At 37.5% G+C, this 21,408-nt stretch overlaps 1 protein-coding gene across 1 annotated transcript in view; it reads left to right on the forward strand.

Moving 5' to 3' along the window:
- Positions 1-5,824, forward strand: part of CLSTN2 (calsyntenin 2) — a 380,503-nt gene extending 374,679 nt beyond the window's left edge. Inside the window, exons 14-18 of the mRNA XM_009890154.1 lie at positions 340-510; positions 1,494-1,639; positions 3,037-3,160; positions 4,770-4,954; positions 5,612-5,824. Coding sequence (XP_009888456.1) covers positions 340-510; positions 1,494-1,639; positions 3,037-3,160; positions 4,770-4,954; positions 5,612-5,824 — 839 coding nt within the window. The remainder of the gene's footprint in view (positions 1-339; positions 511-1,493; positions 1,640-3,036; positions 3,161-4,769; positions 4,955-5,611) is intronic.
- The last annotated feature ends 15,584 nt before the right edge of the window (positions 5,825-21,408 follow it).

Consider the following 21,408-nt stretch of genomic DNA (forward strand, 5'->3'; position numbering starts at 1 on the left):
AAACAGAATTGTTTACATGAGTTTATTTCCAGGATCAAATTTTGGTTTTCTACTTCCAGTACTGTTCTGGAATGCCTTTTATTACAGAGCAACGTATTTTCTATCTATCATCTATCTCACTAGGTATTTGTAGGCCTTCATCATCATAGCATAAGGCAAGACACTTCTCTTTTGATTCGCTTCAAGTGTGTTGTATTTAATATTGGCAAAAACAATTCAGCCGTCTTTGCAAAAATTGAAAGCCCTGATGCAAAGCACATCAAATGACTGAGCTGTTCTGTGATCATTTATCTTCGTTTCTTTCTTCTTTTTTTCATGGTATATGTCATGTATTCACAGGCAATAAGCCAGCGGTATTAGAGGAAATGCTCCACAACTTAGATTTCTGTGATATTTTGGTCATTGGCGCAGAACTAGATCCTGAACAAGAGTGTTTAGAACTAGATCATGTGGAGCTTCAAGGAAAACATCTAGATGCCACAAATTCCACAGCAGGATATTCCATCTATGGTATGCTCATGGACTTTGCTTTTCCTTATTTCCTTATTATGCAGCCTTCCAGTACCTACAGGGGGCCTACAGGAGAGCTGGGGAGGGACTTTTTACTAGGGCGTGTAGTGACAGGACGAGGGGGAATGGCTATAAACTGGAAGAGGGCAGGTTTAGATTAAACATTAGGAGGAAGTTTTTCACTTTGAGGGTGGTGAGGTACTGACACAGGTTGCCCAGAGAGGTTGTTGAGGCCCCATCCCTGGAGGTGTTCAAGGCCAGGCTGGACGTGGCCTTGGGCAACCTGGTCTAGTGGGAGGTGTCCCTGCCCATGGCAGGGGGGTTGGAACTTGATGGTCTTTAAGGTCCTTTCCAACCTAAACCATTCTATGATTCTATGATTATTTCTTCTCACCAACAATTACATTATTGGAATGGAAGGACTAATTAAGTTAGCCAGAAATCTGTGATGTACTACCCATAAAATATTCCAGGAGAGACTGTGTCTCAAAAAGCGTAGTCACTTCTTGATCTCTGGATGGGCTGTGTTTATCTTTTGGAATATAGCACCACTTTGTCTTGATCTCAGCATCCCTCCCGCTGCTCCCCAAATAAGGAAGATAGATAGCAACACTGCTTTCTTTAAATGTGGGGGTTCTTGTTGACCATCACAGTGGAACATGGGAATGAGGGGATTCCTCAGTGCTCCTGTATGGTGTTGGTAACTCATTTGCCTTTTTTTCGATTACTAAATAATTTCTTGTAAATCTTTGCTGTTGTATGTGTTCCTTTCCCTTAAGGACCTACAATGATTTCCAAAAACTATTCTCACATAATTGAGTATCAGCCAGAGGCTTTATCAGGGAATGTTTGACGCACTGCCATTTTCAGATCATTCTGCCTAATTTTGTATTATCTGTGAATATTTGATTTCTCCTGTACTGCACAGAGCATTTGTTACATAATAACTCCTCGAGATCATAACTACTCTACCACTATTCCAGGTGTGGACAGCATGCACAGCTATGAACAGGTTCTTCGGCAGATTCGATATCGTAACTGGTACACTTCTGCCACCTTTGACAGAAAATTCAGAGTCAAGTGCTCAGAGCTAAATGGACGTTACACCAGCAATGAATTTAACTTGGAGGTAAGCAATCATTGCGTCAAGTTTTCCAGCACTGAGGCTGAGCGCTAGCCTTATCTTCAGCAACAGTGAGTTTTCTTTAAAATAGGTAAAATGATTGATAGGTTCTAGTAACTATAATCAAATAGAGGAAAAATTCTAAGTTCACTAAAAAATAGGAAGTTGACTTTTCCTGTGGGCATTCCTCTGTGTGGGACTGTCTATTCTGCTGCATATGTAAGGAGATGACCCTTCTCTTGAACTCCGTCAACACAGGGAATTACTCCTGTTCAAACAGAATGGAGGCTAAGATCATCATCATTGTTTTTCCATGATGTAAAATTTCCTACAGGTCTTTGTGAAGATCTATACACCTGCTTGAAAGTAAATCATTACAGCCTCATTGTTTTCCTTAGATTAGTTATTTTTAACTTAACGTGACATACTTTTCTTTGCTGCAGCATTCACCTTTTCAGTTTTTCCAAGCACTACCTCCTTACAATAAGTTTTGTCATTAGTTCTTCATCAGATGGAGGTCATTCCTGGTACTTTACTTGATTTCAGATTTGAGGAGGAAAGTCAGTATACAGGTAATGAACACACAGGATGGACTTCATCTGTCACATTCTCTTGGATCCACTGCTCAGACACGGTCAGTCTGCACAAGAATATTTAGATAGCTCTCTTGAGCTTATGTGTGCTGTTACTAAGTGCAGTGCAGCACAATGGCTCAAGGACTGAGAATTAGTGCTGAAGGATCAGCCTAGAAGCCAGGTACCAAGTAACCACAGGAAAAGGGCAGGACCTTCTTAGTAACAGGCTCAAAATTTAGTAGTTGGTTCTGAAAGTTTTTACACGTTTATGTTGTACTGAAAATTCTTTTCACCTTAGCATTCTGCAACCCTGACAATGACTGCAGGATTTTTCATATAACATAATTATTGGTAGGGCAGAGAACTGGTCGTATCTTCAAAGAAATTCACTCTGAAAGTAGGGACACAGAAAAAACTGAAACCTCTTACTGTTTTGGGTTTAATGTCAACGAGTTTGATACATTCTCTGTCAATATTCAGAGTGACAAATCTCCCACTACCTGTCAGGGAACACCTAAAAGCTGATCAGTGCAGAGAAAGAAGAGTCACTGCTTATCTGGGCAGGTAAATCAAAAAAATCCAATTCTGTGCCACTTGACAGTCTACAGCTAGAAATGTTAGAATGCATTTTTAGTGCTAGAAATGAGAAATACATTAACCTGTGTATTTTTCACTAGCATAAAAAAAGTTAATTTGGCCTTTAAGATCTATATAATAGTGTTCCTATCTGCTGATGAACTTCATGGTTCAGTGCAATGTATGGAGCCAGCAGGCTTGGAATATAGGGCACACTGTAGTATCTGGTCTCTTATTTTTCTCCTGTGCCAGGTTAATATTCTACACAGCTCCAACTCTGACTTCATGGACCATGTAAATCATATGATAGTACAACCGCAATTTCTCCAATCTGTCCACCACCCAGAGGGAAGCATAAGTGCTGTTCACAACTCAGGTATGTGAGAACTGTACAGAGACTGCTCCTAATGATTCTGGTATGTCGGCATTTCCCTTGCGATTCAGCTTGGCCAACAAATAAAGCCCTGAAGTCCATAGTCACAGGTTGCAAAACCTCACAGAGATCATTGCACAGGTATGAAAGAAGGTAACATTGAATTCTCTTCTTTCTTTCCAAGGAGGTACTTTGTCATTACAAACTGGTGTCCTGTTTTAAAGTCTTCATTAAAGATTATGTACTCTGACCCACATAATTAAGAAAATGTCTTGTGGTTAGTATTGAATAGTATGAAGGATAATATTTATGCTCACATTGTCTTTGTACATCTGTGTTTCTGTGGCATATTAATTTCTGCCCACTCCTTTCTAAGCAAAAGGAAGAGATGTTTGTATTAATTTTTTAAATATATAATTGCTGCAGTTGTTCTGTTAGCTGCTGTCTAGGCCTCAGTCTGGAGCTCTCTGGAGAGAAGATAGGTCCACTTAGCCATGTACAGGGGGCATTAGTATATATTAAATATAGAATTTAAATTGAATGTTTGGACTATAAGAGTTAAAATCTCAAGTCATCTGAAGCCTTTTCAATGAAGTTAAACCCAGGACAAAGATATCTGTTTAAATGCTGAATTCTGAAATCCTTTTAGCTGAATGATACGTATGTAAAGAAGTAAAGCTGATGTAAAGTGTAGGTAGTATTAAGTAGATATACACAGTTATATACAATTATGCTTAGAAAATTACTGTATTTTTCTGTACACTTGAAATTGAATTTTTACAACATGAAGTTTTGCAAACTAGTTCTTTCTTTTCACTTTATTATTGTTCTGATTTCAGAGTTCCATTCTTACAGGCAGGGCAAGGCAATAAAACGGGGTACAGAAGTACTGCAGCTCCTGGAACTGCAGTACCTAGGTAGCAAAGGTACATAGAAAGTGGCAGCACTTCTCCACTAACCTAATTATGGACCTGATAATATACGAGTAGTTGAGAGAGATTTCTTCCTGTGACTAGGTGGAGGGCAGAGGCTTCTCAGAGATCAACAGAACAGTGAGGAAAAATGTCTTGAATCTTCAAGGGTTTCCCAGGAAGGTTGTAACACAGGCAAACAGAGTGTCAGTGTATTGTTTTATTTCGTGGAGATTGAGATTGAAATCACAGTACAAGTGTTTGAAACCTTTGAAAATATAAGCTTTGAGATATATTTTTTCTCACAAGTGAGGTTAACGCCTTAGCTGTAATCGGGAGACAACACGCAGGTAAGATAACTGAACCTTATTGCAAAAACATTTGTTCTGAAAGTAACTGATTTTGCACTGATTGACTACTTCTGTAATAAAGTGGATCAAAGAATAAATGGTAGGCATACTCACTTTTTAGTTATGATTTATAATGGTCATTATAAAGTATCTGTAAACGCCATTCGTGTATGCTCTGCCTTAGTAGGTGGGCACTTGTCAACACTTTCTGTAGTCCCAGGTAGATGGCATATGGTTCTGCTGGTTCTCCAAATGAAGTAGTACTGAGGGCAAAAAACAATGTGTTGAGTGTTTTGCAGGCAATTTGTTCCACAAATATAAGCCTATTCCCTTTTCCACCTTTTGTTACAGTTGTTCCAAGTGTGGCTACTATTGTTATCATAATCTGCGTGAGCATACTCATTTTCATCATAACCTTGGGGGTCTACCGAATTCGGACAGCTCATCGGCACAGCTCTGGAGACAATGAAGGAAGTAAAGAAAATGAAATGGATTGGGATGATTCTGCTCTGACTATTACCGTCAACCCCATGGAGGTACATAACGGAGGCATAGTATTATATCATGATACTACCAGGAGTTCCTGTCTGGGCTGGTAGCTTACTCAGCAGGGAGTTTTGATCCTCTTTGAGAGTACACTTGTTTAGGCTTTGCCGAACAGTTATATGCATGTACACTCAGGACCCCATCTCAGTTTTCAGCTCCACACACCAGGATAATATATAATTGAGCACTTCTTAATAGTTCTTGTCATATATATTTGCTAAATAGGATGGTGGAGGATTCTTGGGTACACCACCACCACTTCCTCTCCATCCATATTTGCACTCTAGGTACCCAAGACGATCTAGTTACTTTTTTTTTAAATTTTTAATGCAAGCACTAATACACTAAAAGAAGGTGAAATGATCAGTAGTTTAAAGAAACGGACATTGAAGGGTTAAATTTTGGCATCTTGACTAACAAGATATTGCTTATTGACATTCCATTCTTGTTAGAGTAGTTTTTGAATATTTGCTAGTGAATTGTATTGTATTTGATGCCTAATAGTCACATAACAATGGAAAGCAGATTTTCCCAGCATGTTAGCATTTCTAAACTTGGAATAAATGCTCACGTTCTCACAGCCACTGGCTAGCAAGAAGGCATTTTTCTTCTACTCTCTCTCTTTCATTTCTTTAAATGTACTGTAGAAATATGAAAAGCCTCATCAGGCAGAAGAGGAGAGTGAGGAAGAAGACCTAGAAGATGAAGAGGAAGATACAACCAGTGCTGAATCAGATGAAAGTGAAGAGGAGGAGGAGGAGGAGGAGGAGGAAGAGGAAGTGATGGTCCAAAAGGGAGACAAACAGAATGCTACCAGGCAAGAGCAGTTGGAGTGGGATGATTCAACACTCCCGTACTAACAGCCCTTCAGCCACATTGCTCTTTTGTAACAACCAATACAATGCTTTTTCAGAATCTATGAATTCATTGACAGGATTTGAACTTCTGCTTGCCTGTAACTGTTTTGCCTAAAATGATCTTGTTGTACGAATTGATAATGGTAGAACTGACCCTTTTCTTACAAAGCCAGGAGAAAACATGGTACAAACATACTGGCATCACCAGTAATAAAGTAATCTAGAACTTGATCTGTTAGCAAGCGTAGTTCTCCATTTCCTGTTTCTGTACTACAGATATGTGACAAAAGTCCTGTCACTCAATCCATAGAGGGTTTTTGCCTTTGCTATTTTTTTCATACAGAAGAGATTTCAGCTTGTTATGAAAAATTACTGTGTGGGTCCAAATAACAGTTCCCATTTGACTTCACACTCTTACAGGTGTAAAATATAATCCAGCTTCAAATTGGGACAGAGTTTTAGTGCTACAGGTGACAGAGACTGAATTCCATTTGTTGTCTTGTCCTGCCTTCTTGGATGTTAACTGTCTCCTACAAGGGAATATCTAGGACGTGACTTGACACAGGATGCATGTGTGCCTGTGTAGAAGTGGACAGTGTATTTTTCAGGCATGCTGTCAGAACCCTCAAGATAGGGATTTTATCCAACCCACACATAGAAACTTAAGAGAGTTTAAAAAACCAGCAACAGCAAGGGGCTGCTGAAGATTACAAAAAAAAAAAAAAAAAAAAGTCATTCTGCGTCCACAGGTTGAGTAATAGGAGCTTATGCAAACTGTAAATTCTAGTGGGATTGATTTACTGAAAACCTGTAGAGCTGCTCATTAGTTATGGATTGAGCAATTTGCAGCAAATCGATGCTTTAAACCTTCTGTCTTGTAAAATCATTAGCTTGCTGCAGTATCTTACTGAAGTAGTGGAAAATAAGTGACCCCATTATTCCATAGCTATGTATGGTGGGGATTTAAACAATGATTTGACATGAGGCAAATGTCCCCTTTTGCTCTAGTGATTGCCAGCTGGAATTCCTGTCTGACTGTATTCTATAGAACATTATGCCCTATTTCTTCTGTACCCTTACCCACCTATAAAGTGGCACAAGAGAAAGTGACAACACACGCAACTGTTAGCTCTCTGTTGTGCTCATAATTCTCCCTTATTTCTTCTTCCTGAAGCCATTGATGTTGAGAAAAGGTTTTATAAAGTAGAACAAAAACAAATAGAACCTACCTGGAACCAAAACAAGGGAAAACAAAAACTAAACTCTTAAGAGTCTGAGAGAGTATTTTAGTTTGTTATGGTAACACAGCATATTTTTCTTAAACACTGTTTAAAAAGGGAAAGAAAAAAAAAAAAAGCAAAGCTACGTACAATGTGTTGATAAGTCTGTGTGGTGTGGTTTTTGTCCCCTTTCCTAAATTATCTTTGCATCTTCAAATGCTCTGCATACCAAATGATGCAGCACTTGCTAGGATAACCGCTCTAATGCATAAAATACAAAATGGCATGGAAGTGAACGCTGCCTAGTGGCTTGTCTGGTTGGTTGGTTGGTTTGTTTGTTTTCTGAGTACTTCACTTTCTTTTCTTTACAATTTCATCAATGACTTTTGCTTTTGTAATTTGCTGTTTAAAATGAGCTGCTTCATCTTCTCCTCTCTCCCAAGCAGTCAGTTTTGCCACAACAGGACCTTCCTGAGCACCTGTGGTGATATTGCAAAGAGTAACTTGAGCAATCTTGAGGGTATCCACCTCCCTCAGCACTAAATTATTACCAGCTCCTGAACATGGAATACAGAGAATATATTGTGGTTTGGGGTTCTTTTAATTCCAGTTTCTGCATCAGATAGTTGCAGGGAAAAACTGAGAGCAACTAGACCTTGTAGTTTAATAACTAGAAAGTAAATGAAAAGAACTCTAAATTAGTTTTAGAATTAGAGGTCTTCATGCATTATTGTTGGCAAATGGTAGAAGTTTTCTTATATGAGCAGTCATATTTTATTTTTATTCTGGTATCTCACATGCACTAAACTTACAAGAATATTTGCAGAATCAAGCCTACATAAAAGCAATTTGTCTGCAGGAATAAAGATTGTAGAATCGCCCAAAATTTCTGTTTAATAAAAAATTAATTTTAAAATTTCCTAGTATCTTGAACAGAAATTTTATGTTAGCTTATTTCTTAGCATCCTACTATCCTAAATAATTTCCTAGTGTTAATTTTTGTTAGTGACATGAAGCAGGCTCTTCATGATGATTGCTATCAGCACATATCAACAAAGCTTTCTGCTCAGAAAAAAACAGATTTAAAATTAAAAGTAGATATTTAAAAGTCAATTTCAGATTTAAAACTGGACTTAAACTATTTTTAAAGTTTCTGTTATTCCTGATTATTATTATTATTGTTATCACAGCAAACATAATGGCAACTTGAAAACAGCAATTTACAACCTTATTGATAGCCTTTAATTTTTTTATATGTTCATGTCTTCATCCGTGTGTTTATCCACCTAATAGATTTTTAGCTTTTTGTTACTGGAAGCAAATCTTTTCTGGTCATGCTGATACATTACACAAGAAGCAAAGTATTTTCTCTACTGTAAATAAACCTACATTTTTAAACCTAAGCAAAGTAATGCAGGCATATGTTATCACTACAATTTGGTTTGCAACAAGATATTCAGCAAACTAAAATGTATCACTGTACTTATTTTAGATTACTCATTGGAGTGTGTTATGCAGCATTTTTCATTCAAATAAACAGAAAAATCCTTTTCACAAAATGTTAGTGAGAATGAGAAACTTCTTCACAAAATAAACCTTGGAACTAGAATATTTGTATAGAAGTTGCAACGATGGCTTCATGAGCAAAAGCCTACTAGTAGAGTAACATAGAAGTATCATTTTTTCTGAAATAATTTTAACAATATTTCCTGCCCTCCATTAATTATTTTTTGATGTAAACTACTTGCTTAAAACCAAACAAGAACATACATATGTATGTGCATATACACACACACTTTTTTTTTTTCTTCCCTAATGAATCAAAAGCTAAAATTCTCTTGTTTCTGCTCTGAAAAAGGGTTTATGCTGCAAACTCTGAAATGGCAACTGTAGTGTCTGGCTCCTTAAGATGCAATGTTTATCCCTAGCCCAGTTGCAAGGTTGAGCTATGAAGATACACAAATAAAGGTGGCTTTTTTAACAGTAGCAATAAACAAGTGCATCTAAAAAAAAAAAAAAATCTCTGATAAAGTACTTGTAATACATGACACAGGAGTCTGTGACGTCAGAGGTCTAAAATCACATTACATCAACAAATGTCTTTAAATGTTTTTAAATTCTAATTAAGGCTGGGAAAAGCTGCAAAACCTACAAATGCAAATTCAAGATGGTGATACACTATGTTATCTGAATTAATATAACTTCCTAGGTTGCTTTTTGTGGTCAATAGCTCACATTTCTTTTTCACTTCTACCCCCCTCCACAGATATTTTATCTTTGCAAGTAAACCTTAAAATGCACAGTTGTTGAGATTAGTCTTAATATTTACTGCGTTGGCTGACACCAGTTCAAATCAGAAATAGACATGTAGGGCTCATGACATCTTTAATACTAATTAAAATAAAATGTTGGGGTTTGTTTGTTTGTTCAAATAAGCAATAGTATCCTGCAGTGGTGGCTCCACTGCCTTTTAACTGGTGATGATCTCCCCCATCAAGGGCTAATGGGAAGGTGCCATTTGTTTCCCTTTCTGGTGTGTTGCGGTTCTGGGCTTCCTGCGAAGACATGCCCCATCCTTACTTCATTCAGGAGAAACACGAGACTCCGAAAGGGTTAGAGGGTTACAACATTCCTCTAGTGGGGGTGAAATCCACTGTCTGCATTGCAGGAGCTGTCCCTGCCTGACCATAAGCTGAAAATAATGCCACGGGACATTAGTAGCCCAGGTTAAGGACTGGCCAGAGGGTACTTCAGTAGCAACCCTTACTTTACTTTGGCAACCCTGTTTGAGCCCTGCACCTAATTTGTGTTTCACCTGTCTCCTTCCCTGACCTGTAACCTCAGAGGCAGCTCTAATGCTTTTATACCTGGTGGAGATCCCAGCAGGTTGAGACACGACAACACTTCCTCTTCTGGAAGTTTTGGTGCCAGCACGTGCACCAACCTATTCATCTCCACCACCATCCATGCTTGGCAGAAGAGAAGACGAAGGTTTTACTGAGGTGACAACAGGTAAAGGTCTGGTAGGATGGACCCACGGAGCTGCTCCTGGAATCTAAATTATAATACCAAAATTAGGATGTTTGCAAAAGCATATGGATACTTAGGGAGAGGAAATTAAACTGTGAGACTGTCTCCAGGGCTTCAAAAAAAAAAAAAAAAGTCTCCTCTTCCCTTAAGTTACACATGCTGACTAGATTAAATATCTCAATACCAGAATACCAGTATATCCCACCAGTTTTTGTATGCTTACTGAAAATGATACCAAAACCTCACAGCAAAATACAGATTCCATATAAACAATTTCCAGGAATCTAGCAGTAGGCAAAGGAACCAAGTGCTAAAAATCTTGGTGTCTGACATCATGACTAACATTCTAATCTTTTTTTTTGGCAAATTTGCTTCACTTCTGTGGAGTGTAGCTGTTTCCTGGATGTCTACTATTTCTGCACTACTCTTAAAAAAAACACCAATAGGTTAACAGCGAGAGAACAGCTCATTTGGCAGAAAAACAAAGGTGTTTGTTATAACTTGTAAAAAAGGTGTTTTAAATATACTAAGATATTTATTTCTTGATGCAATCCTGGTGTTGAAAAAAACCAATGTCATGAAATAAAATTTTGGACAAATATTGACAGCTGCCAGACTGAGAAATAACAGTGACATGAGCAGAATTTTGAAAAAAAATATGCAAACCAAAATATTGTGTTGCATATATATAATAGTTTATATACATACAAATTTTAAGTAATATTGTATGTATGTGTATGTATATATATAAAAAAGAATATATTATCCTGATTGGAAATATACCTCTTGTTTTATCCAGCGTTTTCTGTGAACCTGCATGGATTCAGGTAGCACATCTACAGTTGCTCTGAGACTATATGGAAATACTGGAATCAAAGTATATAGTATCTGTGCCCTCAAAATGGGCCAATTTATGGCTTTTTAGGATCCCAGTCAGATGCTACTTATCTTGATGGAAATCACAGACAAATGACCACTGAGCTCTTGTTCTGCCATGATAAAATTACAAAAAAAGTTGAAATATTTCGGGGAACCTGGATGTGTGATTCTGTGATGTTTCACTTACTTACTTTTGACTGTAAGCCCTGGGATTAATGCACCTCTGGATGATCCTTGTAGCTGCCAACTTTTACTTAATATCTGGTTAAGGCAGTTCTCATACACCAGTTGGGCAAATCTAAGGAGGAGAGAGAAACGAGAAAAAAAAAAGACTGTCAAAGACAGCAAAGGTAAAAGCACCTTTGAAACAACTAAAAATATTACTGTTAATTGTATGTAATGCTGTGCTATATAAATATGGTCGTCTTCAAGTTTCAACCAGTATCACCAGCCATATAATAGCATTAGGTTTCTGCTTTCTCAAGCTTTGGTCATGCCACATCCTCACCGCCCACAGTCTGCAAACCATATAATATAGAAGTAAGTGCCACACTAAATGGCCGTAAGACTGACAGCCACCCTTGTCCCTCAAAGACCTAGGTGTTGCCAAAAAAGACCCAACACTCCCATGCTTATATCCAAACCACGCAACACTTTGCAATATACTATAAATACTTTCTACAGTGCCCAGAAGCAAACAGTGATCCTGTACAATCTTTGTACATTTGGGTTTGGTTTTTTTTTTTATTAAAAAAAAAAAAAAAGGCATAAGAAGCAGCGTGGGGAGTGTTGTAAGCTGAAATGTGTCGGGTCCCTTAATGCTGAATGTTTCAGATTTCCAGTGATCAGACTATTTGCTTTAGCACTACACTGGTTTGTTATTTGGGGTGGTTTTTTTGGTTAGTCTCTCCTGGAATCCAGATTCTTTTTTATTAGCATGGAAAATAAAGACAAGTTTGACGGATGACAGCATCCTGAAGCTACAGCAGAGTAAAACACATACTCTGTTAACACACCCAATTCCGAGAAATATTTCTGCTAAATCTATCCAGTAAATTACCCCAGTAATAGCTTATAAGGTAATTATACTTCATTACCTTTCTATGAGTAACAAGGTACACGCCTGGTATGTGTTTTTTTTCTGGGCGTTTTTCTTTTTCCCCCCGAAGAAGATAGAATCATAAAATAGAAATTCACAACGCTTGAACAGCGCAAAAGTGAAATGGGCACAAGGGCTTTCATTTCACATAAAACTCTAAGAAAGGTTCTTAAAATAATAAACTATTCTAACCCACATTATTGAAGCTTAACACAAGAAAATGGACCCAGGAGGTTTCGTATGTTTCTAATTTCATTCCTGGTGATGAAAAGACAGCTACCAGATCAGGTTCCCTACTTCCCAAGAGGCATTTTGCTGCCTTTTGAATAGGTATTGACAGTGGTTCACTAGTTACAGTTTCCATTTCTCTGCTTGTAAATAGGAATAACGATACGGTGATCCTTTGCAAAGTACTGTGAGCCCTGTAGATGAAAAGCACTGTCAAAGAGCTTGGTGGCGTTACGATTCAGTGATTCTATTGCAGCTCTACTTACAGCCCTCCATTGGGGAGCACCCTCTACGCACGCAAAATGAACGACACAATGGTTACAGTCAAGAGCTTTGGGCTCTTGTTTCATTAGTTACTGCCTATGAAGAAACATTCACAATAGTTTGAAACATTACAAGCATTTAAAAGAGAGTTCGGAGTTCATTCCTATTTTCAAATCTAACTCGCATGGATATTGTGCATTCATCAGCTGTTGAAGCTATGGGGCTGTGGATTGTCAGTATTTATGCCTCTGCTGAGAACAAAGAAGCAGAAGAATTTTTTTCCCAGCTAAGTATATTGTACGATAAAAGAGTGCAGCTTTCACTAGGTAAGGTGCATAAAGCCTGCCAAAAGCAAAGAGAACCTGTCTCCAAATGGGGGACAAAAGTTTTACAATTGTATTCTACCCTTGTACTTTAGAAACCCAGAAAATTTCATGGGAGTAAAAGGCCTTTCTGCTGCCCTACCTATTTTTTTTTTTTCCATAAATCCAGATACAGTTGGGGGTTTTCAGAGGCCTCTAACTTCCTCACTGGTTATAAAGTTCTTTCAGGTTCCTGTAGGCTTATTAACCCATAAAATAATTTTTGGCTGAAGTTTTCAGGATATCCTAAGGGAAAAAAACACCCAAACAAATTGTTAAAATTACAATTATTTTTTTTTCCTTCAAATCTTCCCCCCACTTTAGGATATAAACAGGTACCAAGGACTTGATCAGATAACCCTGACCAAGTTTGTGACTACGATGACATTTCAAACCAGTACTGAAATTGGCAACAAATTCTTGTCTACTATCTGCTTAATGTGCACACATATAAGATGAGAAAGTGGATGGCTGGTCTAACTAGGCATGCTCTTTGGAATGTGGAATGGATTAATTGCAGTCAGTTAGTTTAGAAAATTGAATTATCATTTAGGGAAGAATGAACAGGGAGGTAGAAAAGAGTAATGCATGAGTAACAGACAGAAAGCATTAAGGTTTCCAGTCAATGTGAAAAAAGCTGGAATTTAATCTTCTAGAAACAAGAGAGGTTAAAAGCTTGAGTGTCAAACAGTAAGAAAATGGAAACCTGTTATTTTCAGGTCCAGAACTGACAGCTATCAGCAATCAACAAGAAGGAAAATGAATATAGGATATTGAAGGGTTCTGAGATGACTGTGTGTATATAAGCACGGACATATGTGTGTATACATATATATACGTATACAAAAAAAATCCCCTAATCATTCCCAGCACGGAGGTGGTTGTTGTAGTAATGAACTAGAACCTTAAGCTGTTTAGCGTGGTTGGTGCTGTCTGTAGCTGCTTCATTAGTTAGAGTTACACTCCAACCAGCAGAGCTGGGAAGGGAGCAAGACCATGGCAAATGTTGCTACGCTGTGCCTGCATTAAGTAGGAAATGCTTTATGGCCCGGGCAGGGCCATGGTGAGCTGGGCCAAAATGCTTTGTCTGCAGTGACTAGAATTTAATGATACAGTTACCGCACATTTTAGTTTGAGGTAAGAAACAGAACTATTGCAGACAGACCACTGTGTTAATCAGTTTTAGAGATTTTTCTGCAACCAACTTACTCCATAGGCTGGACGAGGAACTGGGAACACCCAAGAAAGACTGTACTCCATGTTGCAAAGGCCCTTAAGTAAGCTTCTGGTAATGATCCAATTTCCTGAGTGATCACATAGTTAGGAATCTTCATTTTTGAAAATACACAAGATGATACAAACAATTTTCAAGGATAACAATCATCCCTGGACAATTCTGGGAGCTGAGCTATTATCTCTATTCTCAGAATCAACCATTGGCATATTTATTGTTAGGTCCTCCACAAACTGATCCAAAAAATGTGAGCTATGTCTGAAAAGATCTTATTTTTTACATTCTGTTGTAAATGCTGCACCACCAGAATCTTGATTGAATACTTGATTGTGGTTAACAGGCAGTTCTATTCAAAGCGTCACCACAACAGGTATGGAAAGATATACCAGAGTGGGTTATTGCTTTGCAGAGTAATGCACACTACGGGTAGGATTCCTAATAACTGTTTCATCTAAATTTCAGTGTGTTTAGAAGTTGCTGCTAGACTCATTAAATCCTAGAGATAAAGATTAGTAGACAGAAAAAAAGAAAAAAAAAAAGTAGTACAGGTAGAGTATTATGCTAACAGTGCAGAATTATTCCCTAGAAGATATTTTCTAGTGTTAGGGGTGGGGGTGTTCAGCCTACTTAAATGTTTCTAAGCCTGGGGCTTCTACTGCTTCCCCTGGGAGATTATCCTGGAGACTGTTAGAATTCACCATTAGAAAACTTTTCCTGATAATGAATTTAAATAATCCTTTTTGTAATTTTTATCTCATTAGTCCCAGTTATACCCTTTTGCACTACCCTAAATAATTCCTCTGACCATGATTTATATCCTTTGAATATTTTTAGATAGTTATCAAGTGCATTGCCTTTGGTCATTTATTAGACAGGCTATGAATCCCCCCTTCCTCCTTCCAATTCATTCCTCCAGTCTCATCTTTTCTTGCCTTTTCATGAAATGTCGTTAATAAACAAAACAAAAAAAAATGGTGTTTCCTTAAATTAGTCATGGTCAGTTCACTCTGTTAAAGTGCTCTGTGTTGGTTTGTGTCACTACATATTTTGTCAATGGTTAAATAATAAATTTATATTGAAATTTGATTTTTTAAAAAAAAAAAAGTGCTGTAATCTATGGATAAGTTCTGATATAATATGAATTTGGCAGTGTCTTTTATGTCGGTATGATTTAACAAAGCCAACCAATAAACATTGGAGCCAACCAAATGATAATACAAAGTAGTAATTTGTTAAAATTTAGATTGACATTATTAATTTGAAAACACACATTGTCATTCATGTGACCATGCTTTTAAATGTCTCTACACTAAACAGTAACTATTACCAATACATTGCTTTGAGAGAGATTAGTATATATTGTTTTTCGTCAAATCTCATTGATAGAATGCACCTACTTTCTAAAACAAGTACTCAAGTTTTCTAATCATACATTAACTGCTGCAAGGAAATAGAATTGTGCCAACTTTTCTGAGTGTTGCCACGCCTAACATTATATTTCAAATCTGCAGTGCATTTATAGTCTCTGATTGGGACAATGACTATATGGTTAGTTTTCAAGCATGCCTCAAGCAAGCCTCTGTTCCCTGGCTGAGAAGCCTGATTACACAGGCAAAGAGGAAGGATGTACAAAGTCATCTTGGGTCTTTCAACTGATGTATTTCCTTCTTCTACCCTGACCTTCTGTACCTGAAAGCCAAAACAGAACTGGAATCCTTCTGCTGAAAGACCCACTGCATCACTAAGACCTGAATGAAATAAAACTGTCTTCCTCACTTGCTCTGTCTCAAAGCAATGAGCATCTTGTAAAGATGTAAAAGGGAGAGCAGGCACACTAAGCTTCCCAATGTTGATTTAAGGGTACTATACACTTCCTTTGGCACATCCCTGTCCCTAATAAGTGTTAACTAGCGTTGTACAAATAATATCGTAGGGAATAATGAATTGCTATCAGTGTCTTTTAGGTCACATGATGGAACAAAGATGACTACCTTGGCATTGGCTTATACAACAGATAAGAAAAATTAGTGGAAATACCTTTCTAAAAAACTCTGTGTCATTATAGCTTCCTGTCTCGTCTCTACTGACCTTTCCAAAAACAGCCATTGCATGAAGAGTAACTTAAGTCTGATAGACTAGGCCTTCCACAGTGAGGTTGCAACAAAAAAGGAGAAAAAAAAGAGGAATTCCTGAGCAAGGAACTGTAAAACATCACTTAAGTTGTGATAAGCAGCAGTGCAGGAATCAGACATTCACCCTGAATATTATTGCAGTTTGGTGGAAGAGGTTGTTTCTAGTCAGAACTAACCATATAGTTATGAAACATCCTAAATGTTATTGAAAGTGTAGGATTTTGAAGAGCTGAGCTCATCATGTTAAATGTAACAGCTCTGAGCTCTAATTGGCTGGGACAATCCTATTTCATATTTCATCATAGCTTGAAGTAAAAGCGATACTTCATCTGCCTGCAGAAATGTAGAACTTTGCACACACAGTTCATCATTTCCCAGATTTGCTTTCATGTTGGTGCATCGGTTCTTGTTGAGGAGCAGTAACTGCAGTTGGTAGAATGTGTTTTGTGGGATTGTTTCCTAGCAGTCCAATCTCTGTGTAGCTGCAGCCACTTCTATGGATAATAAAAAATATGCCAGATGGGATTCAAATAAACATATCCTGTATGGTTGTGACCTCTTAAGTGTGTCTCAAAACAACAGACTCTTCAGTCCCGGAGAGATGCTCATTATATAAAATGTCTTAATGTATATGTGAAACAATCATAAGCCACATCTTGAAATGTCTTGTTGCAGATACTAAATGCATTTATGAAAGTGTGAATCTATACAATTTATGCAGAATGATTAATTAAATGACTATATGCAATTTAAAAGGTGAATATGAACTGAAAATGATTTTTGAAAACAGATAAAAATCTGCTGTTTTTTTTTTAAAAGAGACCTTTTCTTTATGAAAATGTACAGTAAATTTTGACACACAGTAAAGCAAATGAAACCTAACTTTACATATAGTGGGAATAAGTTGTATGAAACCCCTTTCCATGGCATAGTGGTTTATTTCATAAAAACATGTCACTTCGCAGTCATTTATGAATTTGAGATTGTCAATATCCTGATGTTTTCCACGATTGATTAAATGCATAATGGAAATAGATCTGTTATTTTAAAACTTGGCCTGTACATCTGTACATGTATAAAACCAAATTCATCTTTGTGGTCACTCCGGCACTTTCTGTGAATTGGCCAATAAATATAATTTTAGAATTTCACATAAAAGGTAATGTTCTGTAATCTTTATTTCACCAATTATTGGGATGTTCTCATTTCCTGAACAATAACACTTAAATACTAACACCTCTGGTGGGAAAGGTTAACTATCTGGTCTATATCTGTCAGCTGCTTTGCTAATTCCTAGGGAGGAACATGCCATGTGTCAAAAGACCCACGCCAGGTTTAAAGTATCTACATAACTTTGGAAAGGGAAGAGAGGGAAAGGGAACCCTTTCACAAATAGCTGGTATTTACATTTAATAGCCGTCTATTTTCACACTTCACTTTGGTCTGATAAAAGATGATTAAAGAGTAAACAGAAAGATGAGGGGTAATGGTTTTAAACTGAAAGATTTAGATTAGATATTAGGAAGTAATTCCTACCATATATTGCACACATAAACTATAGAATAGTGCAATGGGAAAAACACCAGTTTGAGTCATCTGTCTGTGAATTACATGTGCACACATGATACATGTGATCTCATTACATATAGGAATAACCTGACTCCTTTTTGCCTTCTGCTCTTTGAGCTCCCCTCCTTGTTAGTTCCTCAGTCTCAATCTAGTTCTTTAATGAGATGTTACAATGATTACATAAGGTATGATTTACAAGTCACAATACAATAAAAACTCAACATATATATACTTCATTAGCCATGCCCAGTTAAGTACCCAACATCAGCTGTCTAAGATGCAATTCAGGTCTTTTGAATTTTCAGAAGGGTCCAACTCTCACTTCAGAGGTCTTGGTGAACAGCAAAAGCCTAACCTGAACACCTGAGCACCCACTGCCCCAAACCTTTGCTGGGCTGTGCTGAACAGACCAAGTGCTGTTCTTATCAACATCAGACTTTGCACTCCTGTCTCTTCAACATCAGACTTCGCACTCCCAATTTCAGTGGCATAGCCTCCCACGGCTGGCTGGAGTTTTAGAACATCTCTCGGGAAAATGCTGCCTGTATCCTACACCTAAGGGACAATGAGCCTGTTTTGTCATGGTTACAGAGGAGCCTTATAGGTCAACAGCTTGCAAGCAGAAGTCCCCATTTCCTGCATCTCACACCCAGACAGCGGAATCAATCACTGCAGCCTTAGCAATTCATTCAAATTCATTAGCTGGCTCTGCGGTACTTCAGCAGCAATACTGGCAAGGCTGGACATCATAGAATTTAGATATATAGAACTCAAAGGGACCTTTTGAAGCATCTCCTATTCTGGCTGCTTAGTACAAGATTAACCCCACCTATGACACTCCTGGCAGATGGCTCTCTCACCAATTCTAGAAGATCTAGATCAGAAATTATGATTTTTGTTAACAAATTCAAACAAGAAGTATTTGACTTTATTCTGCAAGACTAAAATGACACAATGTCTGAACAACAAATGACAAAGGCTGATTTTCCTGTTACGTATAGTCTGTAAGGCCCCTAACAGGCTGTTAAAATAGTAAAAAAACCCCACCCAAATTCTCCCCAACGCAAAGAACTGGTAAATACTTTTCTGGAAATGCTATTTAAATATAGTATATACAGTGGATACAGTATTTACTTTGAAAATAGCTTTGCCTATACAATTAAGATATACATTAAAAATGTCTGCATAAATGAAGGTCAAGTATATGTAAAATGCCATAAAACATTATCATACATATCTATAGATGTGCAATAGCCTAAGGGACCTCTTACTAAACATGACCTTTTTCCAAGCGGTTGGACAACCTCCATCCACGGAGCCTGTCAAAACTTAACAAGTTGAAGCCCTGATCTGACTTTAAAGTCCCAACCTAATTTACTCTGCCTCTGTGCTGTAATAGTTTACAAGAGTTACTGTGGTTATGTTTATTGACTAAATGCCTCGTTCTTTTACTTTAAGCAGTATTGCCCCATAGTTTTTGAGATCTACTGGTCCATGATTTCATTTTCACTCATAACAACCTACAGGAGGAGTGAGGCTTCATATATCCCTCATACTCTAATTCACATAAACTTGGCTTTGGTAAAGTTTCACTTCCTCTTTACCTAAAGAGAGCCAAGAAGATATATTTAAACAATCCTTCCTGCACTCCTGAAAGGTTATTCCCTTTAGTGTAAAATGGGATTAAATATGGTCCTTTTCACTTTTTAATAATAGAGCTTCCTGAGGGTCTGAAATATTACTTAGGAGTAGCTGTGCTGACTGCACCACCCAAGCAAGGCTGGGCCCGTCATCAGTTTGCATAGCTCCAAGGCCTGTTTTCTTAAGAGAAAGAAAAAAAAACTAATCTAATTATCCTTCCCTCCTTAGAGAGCAATTTTTGCCTGTCTTTCCTCTCCTCTCATCCTTCAATGCAATCTGGGTTTATACTTTTTTGTGTGTCATTAGTTAAAAGAAAAAAATAAAAGAGGGAAGAAAGAAAATTGTATCACACCTTAGTCCCAACCAGAGGAACCATTAACTCCTGGCACTCTCGCTTAACTCAAAATATAGGTCTACTATGTAATGACCTGAAAAGGTATACAAGTTACTGCAGGTTTTGACAATGAATTTGTTTCTAGCAATTTAAAGGGCTGTCACAAGTATCAATAATTTAGGATGGGCTGATTAGTAACATCCAGCAGGGACGTTACTAAAAACAGTAAATTTTTCAACTGGGACTCGACTAAATCTCACTAACTCCTCAATCAGAAATATCTGCTCAAAAGAAAAAAGTAAACAACAACAACAAAGGATTTATAAATGTATACAAATGAGAAAAATTGCTGCAGAAGTTCAGAGAGAAAAATTAATCTGTGTAACAAATTTCAGTAAAACAAAATTAATACTCAGCGATGTGCAAATTTCCCAAGACCTTGTAAAATGCCATGTGCAGTAGAGTTAATGGTGTTACAAAGAGACATTAACAGAGGTGTGTACTAGACACGAAAATCACTACAGACCTTGGAGTGAAGAAAAAACAGATGTGCTTTTCTCTGTGTTTAATTAGAGGGCTTGAAATGTCTTCCTCTTCCGACCTTTCAAAAACAAAGTATAATTTTATAACTTCCCTGAACATAACCATGGATAAAGAAGGGAAGAAAGTATTTGAGCACATTATAGCTCATCATTTTTAAAATAGAGTTCACGCAGAAATATAAGCAAAACTTTTAGCATTTTAGCAGTTAGTGAAAGAGTTCAACTATATTTCTGAGATTACTAAAAATTTGTAAGCAGGGCTTTATTTTTAACCCTTTCTAGCTGTACTAGCTGCTTTTTCAAAGGCCTGGGTGCAGGTCATAGCCATTTGGAAGTAAAGGAAGGATTCTGTTCCTGCTGTCTTTCAGTGTGGTGGTCACTGAAGAAAGCAAGAACTGCGGATCTCTTTTGTGAGGTTTATGTCTTCCCATAGATAGGCAAGAATGAGATGCTGAGAGTTTCAGACTGAGAGCTTCAGGGTAATGACTCGAGCTCGGTTAAATCTTTAGAACGAGCAACATGTTTTTCTGTTGAAGACATGGTTGGCTTAGTTTCTGGAAAGGATTGATGGTACTGCTTCATTTTACATACATTCTTGTATCTTCCCTCTTACTGTGGTATCTGAGAGCTTTCTACATCTTTTAACTGCAGTACATATCTGTCTTATTCCTTCAAGGAGATGTTCATGACAAAAAGAATCACCACCTCAATTAGCTATACTATTAGCAACTCCAACAAGAACCAAATACTCAATAAATCTCTTTGTAGATGAAATGCTAGGAAGAGCCCTCGGTAATGACACCTGCCAGTAGTTTACCTGACTTTCTGCAAGTAAAGAACCCCTCTGTTTTCTGAATTTTCAATCTGTTGTCACTCATAAGTGAAAATATTATTCAAAATAGAAATAACCAGTCTGTAGGGAATAAAAGTTTCAAGAATGTAATCCAAGAAACCACTTAGATCTGCTTGCATGTCACACACTCATCTCTATACTTTCAAGTTTGAAATTGGTAAAATTATGGCTGCTTTTTGCTATACCTGTGCATCTGCTTT

This window comes from Charadrius vociferus, unplaced genomic scaffold, assembly GCF_000708025.1.
Source record: "Charadrius vociferus isolate BGI_N301 unplaced genomic scaffold, ASM70802v2 scaffold650, whole genome shotgun sequence".
Classification (NCBI taxonomy): domain Eukaryota; kingdom Metazoa; phylum Chordata; class Aves; order Charadriiformes; family Charadriidae; genus Charadrius; species Charadrius vociferus.